Below are 16,594 nucleotides of genomic sequence, written 5' to 3'. Positions count from 1 at the left end.
GTCACATCTATTATCAAGGCCTCTCTACCCTGATTACTTACTTTTTTGGGGAGGCCAGCTCTAGATAGAGTCCTTGGTGTTCCAAATTTATTCCATTTAAGATTTATGGAGGCCACTATGCTCCTGGGAACTTTATGTGCAGCAAAAATTTATTTGTACCCTTCTCCAGATCTATGCCTCTAAAAAAATCCTATCTTTGAGCTCTACAGGCAGTTCTTTCTTCATCATGGCTTGGTTTTTGCTCGGATGTGTATTGTCAGCTGTGAGGCCTTATATAAACAGGGCTGTGTCTTTCCAAATCTTGTCCATTCAACTGATTTTACCACAGGTGACTCCAATCAAGTTGTAGAAACATCTCAAAGATGATCAAAAGAAATAGGAGGCTCCAAGAGCTAAATGTTAATTGTCTAAATATTTCAAACAATGCAAACTATATTTTTTCCTATTTAATAAACCTTAGCAAAAATTTCTGAAATGCTGTTTTCTCTTTGTCATTATGGGGTACTGAGTACAGTTTGATTGGCATAAACTTGCATTTTATTTTTAGTTTAGCCCAAAATAACAAAATGTGAATAAAGTGAAAGGGCCTGAAGACTTTCTAAATGCATTGTATACAAACTGTACATTCTATACAGTAAACAAATTATTTTAAGAAGCTTCACTAATGTCAATCTAACTCAATTTTCTTACAGTTCCTCTAAGGCATTTTTCACCACTGCACGGCTCTTTTGAAGCCAGAGACTTGTTTTTCTTCTGTGACTATTTCTAAGCATCAGTCCTGGCAGAAAGCTGCCGATGCCATGTATAAAATACACACAACATTTTCTGAGGAAATGCTAAATCACATCCTCTAACACACAGTCACTATACTAAATTAGGAACAAAATACAGCATAATTAAACACCAGGGGCCTTGTTTGTTGGTGATGCCGTGATGTTTGAGCTAGCACAAATGAGTTTGCAGGCTCTACTCATTATGTGCAACCCTGAAAACTTCAAATAAGCTCAAACAGAACGATTGGATGCTGTTGGTAAATCACGTATTCAGATTTATTTTAAAACATTGAATAAACATCACGAGCTAAAAACAGCGTTCTACGTTGTATCACTTTTGTATAGAAACAATGTGTTCAATGGAGTTGGTATAACAGTACGCAAATATTAGAATTAGGTACTTGAGTTCATCAGCTTAGTCTCTGACAATTAATATACAGATGTACCATGGTTAACACTCCCGCTGTTAACTCAAATTTTTTAACTCTTTTCATTATCTTGAGACAAAAGCCATTGGAAAGCAATTGAAGGTGTTTGCTTAGATTAGATAACCAAACTCAGAAATCTCAGTAACATCCCTTGCTCCTCCTCTCATTGGTTTCTGGATGCACATAGAGGTGACTAGGAGTCTGCGCTCCTGAACATAGATGCCCAATGGCATAGGGAGGTTTAGCGTAGGACCTGCCTGACCTGAGACCACCTTGGCGGGGGTAAGTGGGCACAGATGTGTTTTGATCAAAATATATTGGTTAAGATACAAACGCAAAAACACAAATGCAATCGCACTCTGCAAACCAGCACTCTGCCCTGCCTCTATGCTGGATGTTGAATGAGGCATTGGTGTACATTTTGGCCAAAGCGTAATAAGCCACTCACCACGTCAAGGTCGCCACTCATGGAGGCGACCTTGACATGGTGAGTGGCTTATTACGCTTTGGCCAAAATGTACACCAATGCCTCATTCAACATCCAGCATAGAGGCAGGGCAGAGTGCTGGTTTGCAGAGTGCGATTGCATTTGTGTTTTTGTGTTTATCTGTATTTCGCCATAGCAATCTGCACCTGCATAGGGTTGTGCAGACTGAACCCCCAACATTTTTTTCTTTGTTATATTGGTTAAGAGTCTCAGATTTTATTATATCAGAATGAGGGCTTAGTCCATATATTATGCTTGGATCTATTTTGTTGTGCATTATTATCTTTTTTTCTGTGATTTTTAACATCCCTGAGGTGGTCACATATGCTCAGTTCGACTGCCACCAGCCGGATCTAGTGTTAGAAGCTGTGACAGTTAAAAGAGAAAATCTGCCACATACAGGACATGCCCAGTGAGAGAGGACGAGCCCTCTGAGCTGCAGCAGAAAGGACTTGATCCCTGAGAAAGGACATGCCCCCGAGGCTGCCAGCTTGAAATAAATCTAGCAGAGCAATTGGAGCAATGAATGAGGAGATCTCTGGATCCATGTGAGGTGCAGGGTTGGTTGTAGCTTTACTAGGAAGAGATTGCCATGAACTGTATGATGTTTATTTTGTATTTTATTAGTCATGGGATAACTTCTTTAGGTAAGCAGTTGAATATTTTTTTTTAACTCAAAGACATTGGCTCAATAGTTTCCCATAGTTCATGTAACTAAATATACATGACTCAAAATCTACCCATTTCTTAGAAATTAGAACTTTTCTTTACTCTCCTACATAAATTGGCAATTCACTTTCACGGGTATCTGAGGAATAGCAGCTTTAAGTTCCAAGTCTATTTCGCGAATATGAATTAATCCTAATTTTGTAAATCTCACAAATCCAATGCAATCTGTGGAGAGCTGAGTAAACTAACAAGCTGCACATTAACTTGAGCAAAAACAGGCTAACAAGACAAAATAGTAAAAAGAAAAAAACATACCTCACCGAGAGAAAAGTAACGCCGTGGAATCTGGGAGTCCGGATAAATTGTTTCTAGATACCAGGCAAATGGTTTACATTTCAGTCTTTGTCGTAGAGATTTCCTCTTTGTAACATCCCCATAATCAACCTTGACAACACCTGGAACATTAGAAAAACAATACAGTTTAATTCAGCATTTTCCCAAACTCAGTTAAACATTATAAAAACTTGTATGATTTCCCTCATGAGGCAAAACAGTAACCAATTGAGTGTCACAGGTACTGGGGAGGGGATAACCCCAGATAACACACAGAAGAAATAGACCGAAGTCTAGGTCTCAAAGCTAAGAGAGAGGGATGGTGACCTCCTAGGAATCCCTAGACCTCTTCCTGACTGGAAATACTTATACACCGTAACCTAAGCCCTGGAGACCCTGGAAAGCCCTAGGAGTGGTGGCATGGAATGAGACTACTGGTTCCTTCCCAGATGAAGGATCCAGCGTCTCCCTGAGGCTTAGACAACAACACACACAAACGAACTACAAAATGCACTTAGCTTAAAGAAGAATGGATGAACAGGAGATCCAAAGGAACAACACACCAGCTCAACCAACTCCAACAGGAAATATCAACCGCATGGTAAGCAGTGTAAGTCAGAACGAAATAGAACCTCAGTAATGAACACAAGCGGCACCTGACAAGAGGTGTGGTCATTACCAAACAACAACACTGCAAGGAGAAAACAGAGAGACAGATACCCTCATGTGCCTTGAGTCTCTCAGATCTTCTCACCTCTGTCATTGGAGGGACACTGGCAAACAGCCTCCCATGCATCACGTTCACGCTGTTCCACGGGGGCCCTCCAGGAATGTCCATGAAGGACATTCTCCATACTCCTCCCTACTCTTGTGACTTTGTGACCAAGTGAACGAAACATCAAGACTCGGAGTCACAATATAGGCATTCTTCTGTTATTGCCTATGTACTCATTGGAGGATATATCACAATAAAATACATTTATTTGCATGATAACCCTGAGTGTGCGGTGGTATTTCTCTTACTATTGGCTGTGAAGTCTAGACATCCCCTATAAAAGCAGTCTGGATGTGTAGTCTGGACCTCCCCCTATAACAGCAGTCTGGTATTTTATATTGTCTAGTTTTGTTGAAAGTTATCCAGTGCACAAGTAGTTTTTACTTTAGTTGGCTTTGTTACATATTATTAGAATCTGTTCTGAGGTATTCAATCGCCATTCATCGTCATCATTCATTATGCTCAATAATCCCTAATGAAATTTTAAACATGTTGTCGACAACTATACAACAATCTAAACAAACACTTCATTATACATGGAGGAGTTTGATGTTTTAGCAATGACAAATGCAATTTTAATTAAATACACTGATACAAGAGAGCTGTAAACTGCAGACCAGACATGATGGGCGCTCTCTCTAATTGCATTGTCCATGGATTTGTGTTTGCCATTCTAATCCATACGTCTTTGTTCTTGTTAATCTTTTTTGATGTTGCATTCTTTTAGATCCTTCTATTTATCTCTTAGAAGGCAGAAGTGGAATGAAAACGAGTCAATTTCCATTAACAAGCTTATGTTTTCTGCTCTCTCACTGCTAGGTTATGAAAACGTACCAAAAATATAACAGCAGAGAGACAGAACACAGTATCTGGTCCTTATCTCTGTAGGATCTCAAATCATTTCTACATTAGAAGAGAATTTCCATGAGGTTGACAGAAAAGCTGTTTTTGAAGTGTTCTTTATGAGTAAAAATAAGTGTATTACATTTCTTACATGATGCTTTAAGGGATCCTTCTTGCAGATCCAGCATCCTGTGTGAAGTTGCTGCCCCCTTCTGGTGATGCCAATGATAACTCATCCGATCCTCTATAATGCTAATCAGTGATGTCCTTGAGGACATTGATGGAAATCATAATCAAAATCTCCATGAATCTACTGCCGTGTATTAAATACAGATCTTCTTCATCTATCACTTCACTGTCTGGTGGGGACTGAGATCCAAAAGATTGTCATTAACAATGGAGAGATGCTTGACACAGGACCTTGGATAAGTACAAGACATTCCAGGCCCCCAGGTAGGCAAGGATTATTCTGAATTTTTTTAAAAAAAAGTGAATAAGGTCTTTCAAGTAGTTGGGGGTTAAGTTGTTTATTCTCAATTTTATGGGCATCCAGTGCAGCAAGCAAAGGCTGGCAGCATATCGAGGTTATTTGGGTATTAACCTAGCTGCAGTATATTTGACTCACTGAAGGCAGTGTATTTATTTGTCTGGAAAGCCCAGATATAATGTATTATGGTAGTCAGCCTCGAGGTTATGAAGAAATGTGCAGTGAGGATAAATCTCTAGTTGGAATAAGGTGTTTAATTCTTGCAATGTCCCCCAAGAGGAAGTATAAAGAATGAAATTTGTTCCAAAGAAACAGCATCCCCATCAATAACTGCACCCAAATTTCATGTATATTCTGAGCTGTACAAAATTGCATTTCCCTTAGAGGCATTGGATATGCAAGTTGCTATTTTGCTGTTAGACGAGGATCTCTGTTCCAGAGAACTTCCGTTTTCTCCTCCACCAGTTGCCTTTCATCCATTCTTCTAGTTCAGAAGAACTCTAGAGATTGGTCATTGGCTCTTGGCTTACAGGACAGATATAGTAGAGTATTGCCAGGCAGGCTCTGGGTTATATTGCCTAATTTCAGTACCTGCGCTCCCTGGACTTTGTGTGGCTGCCGTGGCCCAAAACAGGTAGGAACTAGTGTTAGGGACCACTCATGAAGGCGACCTTGACGTGGGGTTATTGGCTTATTACGCTTTGGCCAAAATGTACACCAATGCCTTATTCAACATCCAGCATAAAGGCAGGGCAGAGTGCTGGTTTGCAGAGTGCGATTGCATTAGTGTTTTTGCGTTTGTATCTGTATTTCGCCATAGCAATGTGCACCTGCATAGGGTTGCGCGGGCTGAACCCCCCATAATTTTTCCTTATATTGCCTAATTTTAGCAAGTAAATCACAAACATCTTGGGGGATAAAATAGAGCCCCAAAAGCTATTTATGACTATTTTCAACTACTTGGCACTGGTTCCACCCCAAAAATATACCTTTTCATATTATTTTCCTATCCTGTGCAATCCTCCAGAATGATTGTAAATCAGTGCAATTGTAGGTGAGCTTCTGGCCAATAGCGCATGACCCATAGCTCTGCTTACCTACAGCTCTAAAAACCTTTTGCATGCACTCAACTGTATATGTTTTACTCCTCCTTACTCTACTTCACCACCAGTACTTCTCCTACTCCCTCTGGTAGCTGTAAATATAGTCCCCAGTAAGTTTCTAATTGTCTCCCTTCCTATCTGGTACCTGTAAATATAGGTCCCAGTAAGTTTCCTAGGCAGTCTTCTTCCTCTTCTGGCAGTTCTAAATATCCCTAGTAAATTCCCTAGTCAGTCTCCTTCCCCCTCTGGCAGTTGTAAATATAGTCCCCAATAAAATCCCATTGAATCTACTTCCTCCTTTGCTACCTGTAAACAGAGCCCCCAGTAAGTTTGTAGTCAATCTCCTCCCTCCTCTTCCAGGTGTTAATATAGCCACCAGTAAATTATCCTTGAACAGCCAAAAACACAGAACCCTTTCCCTACAGATATTTAGATAATTGTAGCATGGAGTCTGGAGCAGTAGTATTTACTGGTATCCCACCCACCATGCCCAGATACATTTCCAGTTTTCAAATTAAAGGCTTGCAAGTCAATTCTCAGGAGCCGTCTTCTTAGCTTTGCTGTATATTTCTGTGCTACAGCACAGGCATTAGTGCGACTCTAAGCAGCATTGAAGCAATTTGTATCGGCTGCTGTTTAGGGAACATGTAACCCTAGCATTTGGGTGTACACCCTAATCAAGGTTATAGTTGTTTCCCCACACAAGGTAAAGACGTAATAACCAGGAACTTGTTTGGATTGAAATATTTTACTCTTTTCATTGGAAGACACTCATGCTTGAATGTTTCAAATGTGCTTACAGCTTATTTACAGGCCATGCGATGCAGAGTTTGAAACCTCCTGCATAGACAAAGAAGTAGCTGATAAATTTCTGGTTGTCTGCAGCCACCACTAAGGGGAGCTCTTGAGCTAACTCTTTGCAATGAAGTTATGGAAGCTGGGAGCAATAATGTTTACATGTGCCTCTATTTGCAGATCTGTATTAAAAAATCCAGAAGTCTGCCAAGATATAACTTTAATCAGCACAGTATATTTGACTTAGACATAGGGACAATGATCCATGAAAACTCAACCCCCAAAGGCCTAACTGAGAGCCGAGTAAACCACTGATGTTGACTTATTTTTAACACTCTGGATGCACACTGGAGAAAATGAATTCTGCATATCATTCATGCATTTCCGTCAGTTAATTACATTTAAATTTTCTTACCAATATGTAGATTTTTATTAGACCATCGACAAGTAAACTTGAACGAAAATGACTTTCGGTCCCACATGCCCCAACGTAGAAACCCTTAGCAACACAATCAGCTCGCTGGCAGCACACTATATGCATAATTGAAACTTAGCAGGGGGTCAAACCAGTACAAGACACCATGGCGGAGCACTAATCTGAACATATGCAAGTAACCATTCATTTTCCTCAGCTGGTTGTGAAACGTGTCTAGGCATAAAGCTGCCATTACTAGTGTCTTAAAGTATCTGCAATTCTAGACTACATAAGGATAATGCACAGCCTGCTGAAAATGATAAGAATATTAGCATTCGCGTAGAAGCGTAAAAGCCATGTAAACCATGTCAGTCTGATTACATTTATAGGTCTTTTTTAGGGAAAAAGTCTACAGCATCGATATGCATTGTGAGGTTTTGCAGAAGCTGGGTTTATAATACACACTACTGCTGCAGAAGAACATCTATAGTATGCAAGACCTTGGGGTACTACAATTGTCAGTAGTTTGGTATTACAATGTTATGTATTGTTTTTATGCATTTTGGGAGTCACTTACTATTCTGAAATATGCCTAAATTAGACATATCTTAGGCGCAGATGGCGGTGTAACGGTTAGTTACGCCGCTATCTGCAACTTTGCCCTTCTCACTGCCAGGTCTACAATTGTGGTTTGGCATGTAACAGGGCTAATCACTCTGTTCCTCCCCTCTTGGTTGGAGTGGGCTGGTCCTGCTTCCTGCCAGGAGGGTAAGTTCTGGGTAAGGTCCAGAGACAGAGGAAGCTCCCAAATAAGAGTCTTACTGCAAGCCTTAAGTGAAGACAGCATAGTAAAATGTTACAAACAGCATTAAAGACACTACTGAAAGGTGAGGGACTACAGCTAAGACATCCTATCACCTAGAACGTTACTAGGCCAGTACCACCTAGGTGCTAATTTGCCGCCATCCAACATGCCTCCATAATCCTTACTGGTGCCAGAGAAGTGTTGCACTTAAAATCTGATGCTGCTGAATGTATTTGAAGTCATACTTTGCATTTAGTAAAAATACTTTGCTACGTTTCATTCTGGCTTCATTCTTCAATACTACATCTCCAATGAGTAACGGCCTGAGGGAGTTTACCTGTCACAAAACTATTTCATCAGGGCCACTCCCATCCTCTGCACCGGCTCATCCGGGGATCGCTGCACATCTTCTTGATAATAGAGAGGGACCTTTACATGTCAGTCAATCAGTGATCATCACAGGAGAACAAAAGCAATCTGCAGTAGTAATCAGAACCTATTGAATACCGCCTGAGTTTTTGTCGATGGGAAATTTCCAATCAGGTGAATTATAAGCAGCTAAATATATTTGTAATGAATTCCTGTAATGAATTAATGATTACAGATAAGTAGTTTTGCCTACCAAGACACAATGTTGTCATTGGTAAGTCCTAAACGATGTGTTTAGATATAGATTAAGGCTGAGGTGATGTGGCAACATGTGTCATGTAACAGCAAAAAGGAAAAGGCACATGACCAGAAACATTGTCCGCAAGTTGCTGTTGGACGGCTATTATAGAGCCGATATTTAGCTGTAAAACAGCAGACAATTTGCAGAAAAGTCACAGGCAAGTCACATTCTCACAACTTGCATTCTGTCCTATGATGGTAAAGTTGAATGCAACTAAAAATCCAACAGTGTTTCAGGCTCTCATGTTGCCATATAGCCCTACCGTTAATACTGATTAAAACAATACCTCATTTATGTCTGTACGAGAGAGAAATGTGCTTTTATTAATAGGCTAATTAGCTATTTGGAGCACCAAGGAGCTGGCCAGAGCCCTTGGAGCACCAGTTTGTGAACACTCCTGCAGACCTGGATCCGATGAGATGTCTCGCCCTGTCAATCCAGGAGAGTTCACAAACTGGTGCTCCTAGGGCTCTGTCCAGCCCCTTGGTGCTCCAATTAGAGAATTAGCATATTAATAAAAGTACAGTGCTCTCTGGCATCAGAATCCTGCATCATGTTTTAATTATCATGATGAACCCTACCAGGTAGTGTACCTGGCTCAATAGGGTTGATCATGCTGACAGATGCTCTTTCATATGACACTCTAGGGTTCCTTTTAGTAAGCCTCATTTTCTTAGGCATCTTTGCCCAGATAATCATCTTTTTCTGACACTGGTGATTTCGAAATCTGTATGTTATAATAATTCTCTCCTTGCTGTAATAGATCAAATAATGGCCAGAGGGTAGAGAGAGGCGCTCATAGGGTGAGTATGTTCGATAAGTGGATAATCCACAATAAAAATTAGTTTGCTCACCTATTTGGGTGCAACCACAAAGAAGGCTAAATGTAGATGGTTCACAGTTGGTGCAGCCCGGGTTTGTCCAAACACCATGGGGAGCCACCCCACCACTCGGGTAAGACAGTAGGGATCAAAGGACGGTTGGCTTTTTCAGTCGAACATATGGACAGTAGGAGGCGCACTTTCACAACTGGGTATTTCGCAATTTTCAGGTTTATTGGTAGACATAAACCTGAAAATTGTGAAATACCCAGTTGTGAAAGTGCGCCTCCTAATGTCCATATGTTCGACTGAAAAAGTCAACCGTCCTTTCATCTCTGCTGTAATAGATATCAGCTCTCCTTACACTGGCCATCTGTGAGCCTATGATAGACTTGTGTCAACTCACAGCAGCCAGTCTTAGGATGCATAGCTGCAGGGAGAGCGGCAGAACTGCAGCCTGAACCAAACATGAGGCAGTGGGTCTTAGACCTCCGACCACCTGTAGACTCTGTACTTGAATTGTAGTCACAGATCACACTATGCCCTAATCGGATCTGAGTTAAAAAGCTGCTAAGGGGCGATCATTGAGGAAAATAAATAGCTAGTAATTATGCCCCGTGGATATTGACTTTAGCTGGCCATATATGTATGGTAACTAGTGTTGAGTGAATCAAAGTTAACGAAGTGGAATCCAAACCAAATTTCAGGACAAATTGGATTTGCCATGAATCCGAATCTCTTGGCTCCTCATGGTAACGAATCAAGAAAACGTGGCAATTTCCATGCGCGCTGATGTGTGACATCACCGCATCATTACACTGGGCGGGCACGGTGATGTCATCAGTGATGACTATTGTTTAGCGAAGTCGCTTCGTTCAAAACTTCGGATTAATACTGTATGGAGATCCGTCTCTGTACAGTGTTAAAATGTATGGGTTCCGATGAGCCAAAGTCAGCAAGAGACTTCATTGAATAACTTTAACAATGAAACCACTTTAAAACTTGGAACCAAACTCGGTTCCGTTCTGACTGGTACATTGAAACAGAAACCGAGTCAGCGCGCATGAGAATTGGCGCATTTTCCTTCAATCAAGCTGGCCTCGACAGCCTCTCCATGATCAAATGGATGAGGTATGTGTTTATTTGTTTTAACCCCTGACTATCCCCCCGGATAGGTTGAATACGACTCAGCATCTGAGGGGTCAAATGATGGGGGGCAGTGTGATCGCCCGTTCCCCGTCACTGCGCCCACTCCATACAAGGGAATGCGATTTCTTCCAAAGTAATTAATAACAAATCGAATTTTCAAAAACTTCATTTATCACTAATGGTAATTTTTTCACCAATAGCTATCTCTCCCCATTCTGCGTACATATGCATATTCAGCCGGGCATGCATGCATTGTGAAAAGAAGATGGTAGAAAAAAGTTGACGGGCAACTTTGAACAAAATGATCAAGCATCTTGAGAGCTGCCATTGGAGGAGAATCGGTAGATGAGTAAAACTTAAGTGAAGCAAAGTATTTGCTGTTATCCAACATTGTACCTGGATCCGAGATGTTAAACATTCACGAAAGGTTAGACAAAAATAAATGTATAGTCTGCATAACCCATCTATATTAAAAAGTACTCCAAAAAAGTATAAAAAGTATACTAAAAGCAGCTAAGCATCTACTGTATGACCTGTTCTGTATTTCTTTACATGCAGCATTTGTCCAGCAGGTGGCAATGTTTATCTATTCTTTTAGGCTGCATGACTCATTGCACAAATCCTAATTCCTTTACTTCCCCCTGCTGTCAATCAGTCCTTTTCCTTAGTTAGATTTAGGGATTTTGCTTTTATCTTATGGATTTTCAATTTCTAAGAAAACAGACATGAATATAATAATAAGTACTGTCAGACTGAGCTAGTGACAAGTGACATTCATGCTACAACCGAGGCGGAAGAAACGGGGAGGACCATTGTTTCCACAAGCAGCTTAATAAAAAATATATTGGATTACCAGTAGGACATAATAACACATCCACTGTAAATAGGATGTGGGTACAATGTTCTTCTCCCTGGCGTGCTGACGTTATTATAAGCAATGCTGTGTACACACAATTATTCATGCACAGCTTGTACAATTTAAAGGGGTATTCCCATCACAGACAATAGGGGCATATACCTCTGGGACCCGCTCCTACAACAAGAACAGAGCGGGAAGAGATGTGCTGGAGGACCCCAGATTTCCTGGGGTCCGTCCACCACTAAGCGCTGCTCCCACAGAAGTGAATTGGAGCGCACCGCGGACGCACGGCCACTGCTCCCATTCATTTCTATGGGGCAGACGGAAATAGCCGAGCCAGCGCTCCATGGTAATGAATGGAGGGTGGCTGCGCATGCGCAGTGCAACCTCCGTTTATTTCCCCGCTCCGTTCTCATTGTAGGTGCGACCTGCACCTATCAGACAATGGGGGCATATCCTAGCGATTTGCCACCATTGTCTGTGATGGGAATACCCCTTTAAAGAGGATTTCCAGTTTTGGCAAATAGAGCTTATTCAACACATCATTAAAATGATACAATTGTCCAATATGCTTTCTTTATCAATTATTCATAGTTTTCAAGATCTCTGCTTTGAATTATTGAATGGAAGCCTTCCTGTCCTGGTCATGTGATCACACAGGTGCATGGCTCATTACAACAGAGAGCTCTGATAACTGTAACAAGTTGTGCGTCACATGACCAGGACAGAAACAATGTTTGCCATTTAATAACAACAAACAGAGATCTTAAAGGGACACTGACAGGGCGAATACGCATAATTAGCTGTATAAAAACATATAAGTCTAAGCCCTGTCCACCTTATGAAGACTGTAAAATGATGTTTTATAACCTGATAGAATTGCTCGTCTTTCTGCCCAAGGGGCGGCGTTTCAGCTTTACTTCTGCCCAGCCAGCCTCCCCCAACCGCCATTCTGAAGCTCCGCCCAGCTCATCAATATTCACTTCGCTGGGCGGCTTCTGCTGTCCCCGACGTTCCGAGATCCGGCGCATGCTCAATACAAAGCTATGGACATCGGACTCCATTTGAGCTTCATCGCATGCGCCCGGCACCCTCACTGGCCGGGATCACATCGCGCCTGCGTCCCCTCTGCTTCTTTGAGGTCGCTTCAGCCTCCGCGTTCTGCGCCTGCGCCGGGCACTTTTCTGAGCAGCGCAGAAGCCGCCCAGCGAAGTGAATATTGATGAGCTGGACGGCGCTTCAAAACGGCGGTTGGGGGGCGGCTGCCTGGGCAGAAGTAAAGCTGAAACGCCGCCCCTTGGGCAGAAAGACGGGCAATTCTATCAGGTTATAAAACATCATTTTACAGTCTTCATAAGGTGGACAGGGCTTAGACTTATATGTTTTTATTACACAATAGAAGACCTGTGCATGCATATATGCAGCTAATTATGCTTATTCGGCCTGTCAGTGTCCCTTTAAACACCGAAAGGAAACCAAAAGTATATTGTATTGCAAATCCACACTAAAAACCCTCAACAAATCCAAAATGTCCAAACGTGGCCATGCTTCTACACAGAGACATGCTGAGATGCGGTAAAAATATTTTCTGGGTTGTCCAGGATTAGAAAACGTTCTTCCAAAAAACAGCACCAAACCTGCCCACAGGTTGTATGTGGTACTGCAGCTCTGTCCCATTTACTTCAATAGAGCTGAACTGCAATACAGACACAACCTATGGATACTGAGCTATCTAAAAAAAATAAAAAAATAAAATACTTTTGATCCTCAGTGAATTACAATTTACCTGTTACATTCCTGGACAATGTTAACAAAATACCAGGGGTCACATGACTTGTCGGTGGGTCCAGGGTCGGCGTCAGCACCCGGCATATCCGGGCAAGTGCAGGGGGCCGGGGGCCACTGCTTCTGGGGGACCCACTGCGCTGCTATGAGCGCTTCCATCAATACAGATGAAAGTGCTCATTGCTGGAGAACAGGGAGCTTAGTCACATTGAAGTCTTTTTCAGCAGCATGCAGAGGCCGGCTGCCGCTGTCCCCCTTACAAGCTTCCGTGCTGTGGAGCTTCAGACACTGCCCCCCTCTTTACTTCAATAGAGCAGCGTTACCTTACAAGCTTCAGCCACGCTCTACACAGGATGTGCTGCCTGAGCAGGAGAGACCCCAGCGGAGATGCAGACAAGTCTGTGAGTAAGTCTGCACTGTGACTGTCTCTTCTCTGTGGGACAGTCGGGGGGCTTCAGGGAACTCTTCAAGCTGCTGCTGGATGCTGTAGTAGACCAACAGCTTCATGCTATTAGTTGTTTTACTGCCTCATTAAGCAGTTTGCCTCCATGACTCCTGCCCTTCTCATCCTCATTGTGCCCTATTACCACACCCTGTACAGTGCCCCTAGTCATTCCCTGTACAGTGCCCTTTTATACGGTGACTGTATGGCGGTGTCATGCGGTGACTGTATGGCGGTGGTATCCAGTCAATGTATGGCGGTATGGCGGTGTTATCCAGTTACTGTATGGCGGTTTTATCCGGTCACTGTATGGAAGTTTCCAGTCACTTTATGGAGGTGTTATCCAATAACTGTATGGCCATAACTGTATGCCCTTCCCTGTCCACGCCACCATTTTTAGACCTGGCATGAGTGGGGAAAAGTTGCAGATTGCTAACCACCAGGACCAGGTTGTGTGCTCTGTCAGTATGGCGGCCTACCCTCTCTGCTCCGCTTTGTACTATTGCTTATTCTGACACTAAGGCTGGGTTCACATCACATTTTTGCCATCCATTTAATGTATACCAAAAACGTATACATTAACAGATGCCTCAGACCATACAGTTCCATAGTTAAAAAAAACCATATATATTAACATATGTCTTTTTTACTGGACTCTGCAGTATACAAAAACGTGGTGTGCTGCACATTTGTATACAAATGGATAGAAAAATGTGATGTGAATCCACTGGGGGGGTGGTTCATACAAAAATTAGCTGTGGGGCCCAGTCATTTCTAGCTAGTGAGGGCCCCTTACACAGTATAATGACCCCCAGTGACACCCATACATTATAATGTAGAACACAGTCGGCACTCCGTACTCTTGGTGGCGTGGTGCACGTGTCCCGGGTCATCTTCCCATATAAGTCATGTAAAGTAAGACCGGCACTCACTCGATGTAAAATCTTGACTTTATTGGTCACATAAAAAACAGCTGTGACGCGTTTCGGCTCGTGAGATGAGCCAAAACGCGTCACAGCTGTTCTTTATGCGAGCAATAAAGTCAAGATTTTGGATTGAGTGTGTGCCGGTCTTACTTAACATCCATACATTATAATGACCCCCAGTGCCCACTCCATACAGTAAGTATAACCCCCAGTGTGGAGTGGGCACTGGGGGTCGTTATTCTGAATAGAGGGCCACTGTGAGGTCATCAGACTGTGGGGGGGGGGGCCCACTGAGATTTATCGCCCAACCTGGAGTCGGCCCTGGGTGGGTCACATGACTGACGCCATGTTTAGAACAATTCATTTTCCAGATGGATGCATTTCACAGGGCTAATCCTTTCCCTGTACGACTCTCCTATCTGCTGATATTAGTAAGGCATGTGAGTAAATACAAATACAATAGAAAATCGTATGGTGTGCAATAAATTATCAGTTTTTCAGCACCACACGCTGGTCGCATGAGGTATTGTAAGTGGGATGGACGATTTCTCATAGGGAGATTATTGTAGGATTCTTGTGTGAGATTCAGTAGCGCTCTCAGTGAACATTTACAAATTTGAGTGCCTCTAGATTGTGCCTTAATTGGCTCATCTAATATTAAAGGAATATCCTTCCACTATTCTAAACAGGGATGTGGCTTCATTGGAAAGGGATCTACACTTTGCTCGGTCGTATCAATCTTATTCAAACTTATACGTGAGATATAAATGATACTAACTCTTTAGAAGAGTAACTTGCACTTTTCCATCTCTTTATTCTTTATATACAATAATAGCTGCAATGCTTCATAATTCTGAGACCGCTGAACTGATTGCTATCTCAAGCCAGAAAAGGTCGTGACTAGGGATGAAACATCTGAAGTCGATTCTCATAAAACTTTGTTAGAATACTGTACGGAGCTCTGTACAATATTAGAATGTATTGGCTCAGATGAGCCGAAGTTATTACTTTGCTAAGTCTCGCGAGACTTCGGGTAATAACCTCAGAAATTAACTCGGTTTCGGTTTCGATTCCAAGTGGTACAATATTCTAACAAAGTTTTATGTGAATCGTCTTCGGATGTTTCATCCAAAATCCATTCGCTCATCCCTAGTCGTGACCTAAGATGCATAATTTTGCACCAAAATTGCACTATAATTCTGGAATAAAATTCTGTCTCAAAGTAAGAAAACCAATAGTTGGTATAGAGTTAGACAAAGGTGTCTATTCCTACCCCTGTGATAAATCTGGTGCAGGTCTAGACAGCCGGTCTAAGGTTACTCCATTTATAGGATTAAGAAATCTGGCAAAATAAGTTTACAAATGTAAAACAAAAGGTTGATTTCTTCCTTGAGAACGTCTCGAGCATGTTTTCTAATGTTGTGTCAAACACATTCAACACTGAAACCGTTTCACGAAAGTGAGCTAATCTCGACCACGCAAGTACTTCATATCTTCTTCGTCTTTGTAGCTGTGCCAATGTTTTAAAAATACAGTCGGGTTTCAATTCAACTGCATTCTGGAAACATGTTTAAATTTAAACCTAATATTAAGTCACAGTTGTTATTATCCTCATTACTAACAGGAAGATCTAATATCTGGATTTAAAGGGTTGTGCAAGAATGGGGGGAGTTGGGCAAACCCCCACAATTGGCGGGACCTGTAAGGGGAAGCATACTTACCTGTTTCCCAGTCTATTACCACTACAGAACGCCTTCTCCGATCTCAGTAAGGGGGAGGCATTCCATGGTTCCCAGTTTTAGCATTCCCAGATGCTATAGTCACATTTGACCATGACATATGAAGGATTAAATGCAGGGCCGTCTCTAATATTAATTGGACCCTGGGCAAAAATTTACTTGGGCCCCCTGGATCCTGCCTTCCCACACCTTAGCAGGCAATCACGCCCTCCACCACAACACACACACAAAAAATCCACACATCTGGTAGAGTACAGTGAATGACTGTAAATACTTCCAGTTCTGAAGAA

General features: G+C 42.1%; 1 protein-coding gene across 1 annotated transcript in view; it reads right to left on the bottom strand.

Moving 5' to 3' along the window:
- Window positions 1-16,594, bottom strand: part of GALNT13 (polypeptide N-acetylgalactosaminyltransferase 13) — a 351,020-nt gene that overhangs the window by 62,020 nt on the left and 272,406 nt on the right. The window contains exon 8 of the mRNA XM_044303635.1: window positions 2,673-2,812. Coding sequence (XP_044159570.1) covers window positions 2,673-2,812 — 140 coding nt within the window. The remainder of the gene's footprint in view (window positions 1-2,672; window positions 2,813-16,594) is intronic.

The sequence above is a fragment of the Bufo gargarizans genome, chromosome 8 (assembly GCF_014858855.1).
Source record: "Bufo gargarizans isolate SCDJY-AF-19 chromosome 8, ASM1485885v1, whole genome shotgun sequence".
In the NCBI taxonomy this organism is placed as follows: Eukaryota; Metazoa; Chordata; class Amphibia; order Anura; family Bufonidae; genus Bufo; species Bufo gargarizans.
The sequence above is the reverse complement of the archived record's forward strand: the minus strand, read 5'-3'. Positions and strand labels throughout refer to the sequence as shown.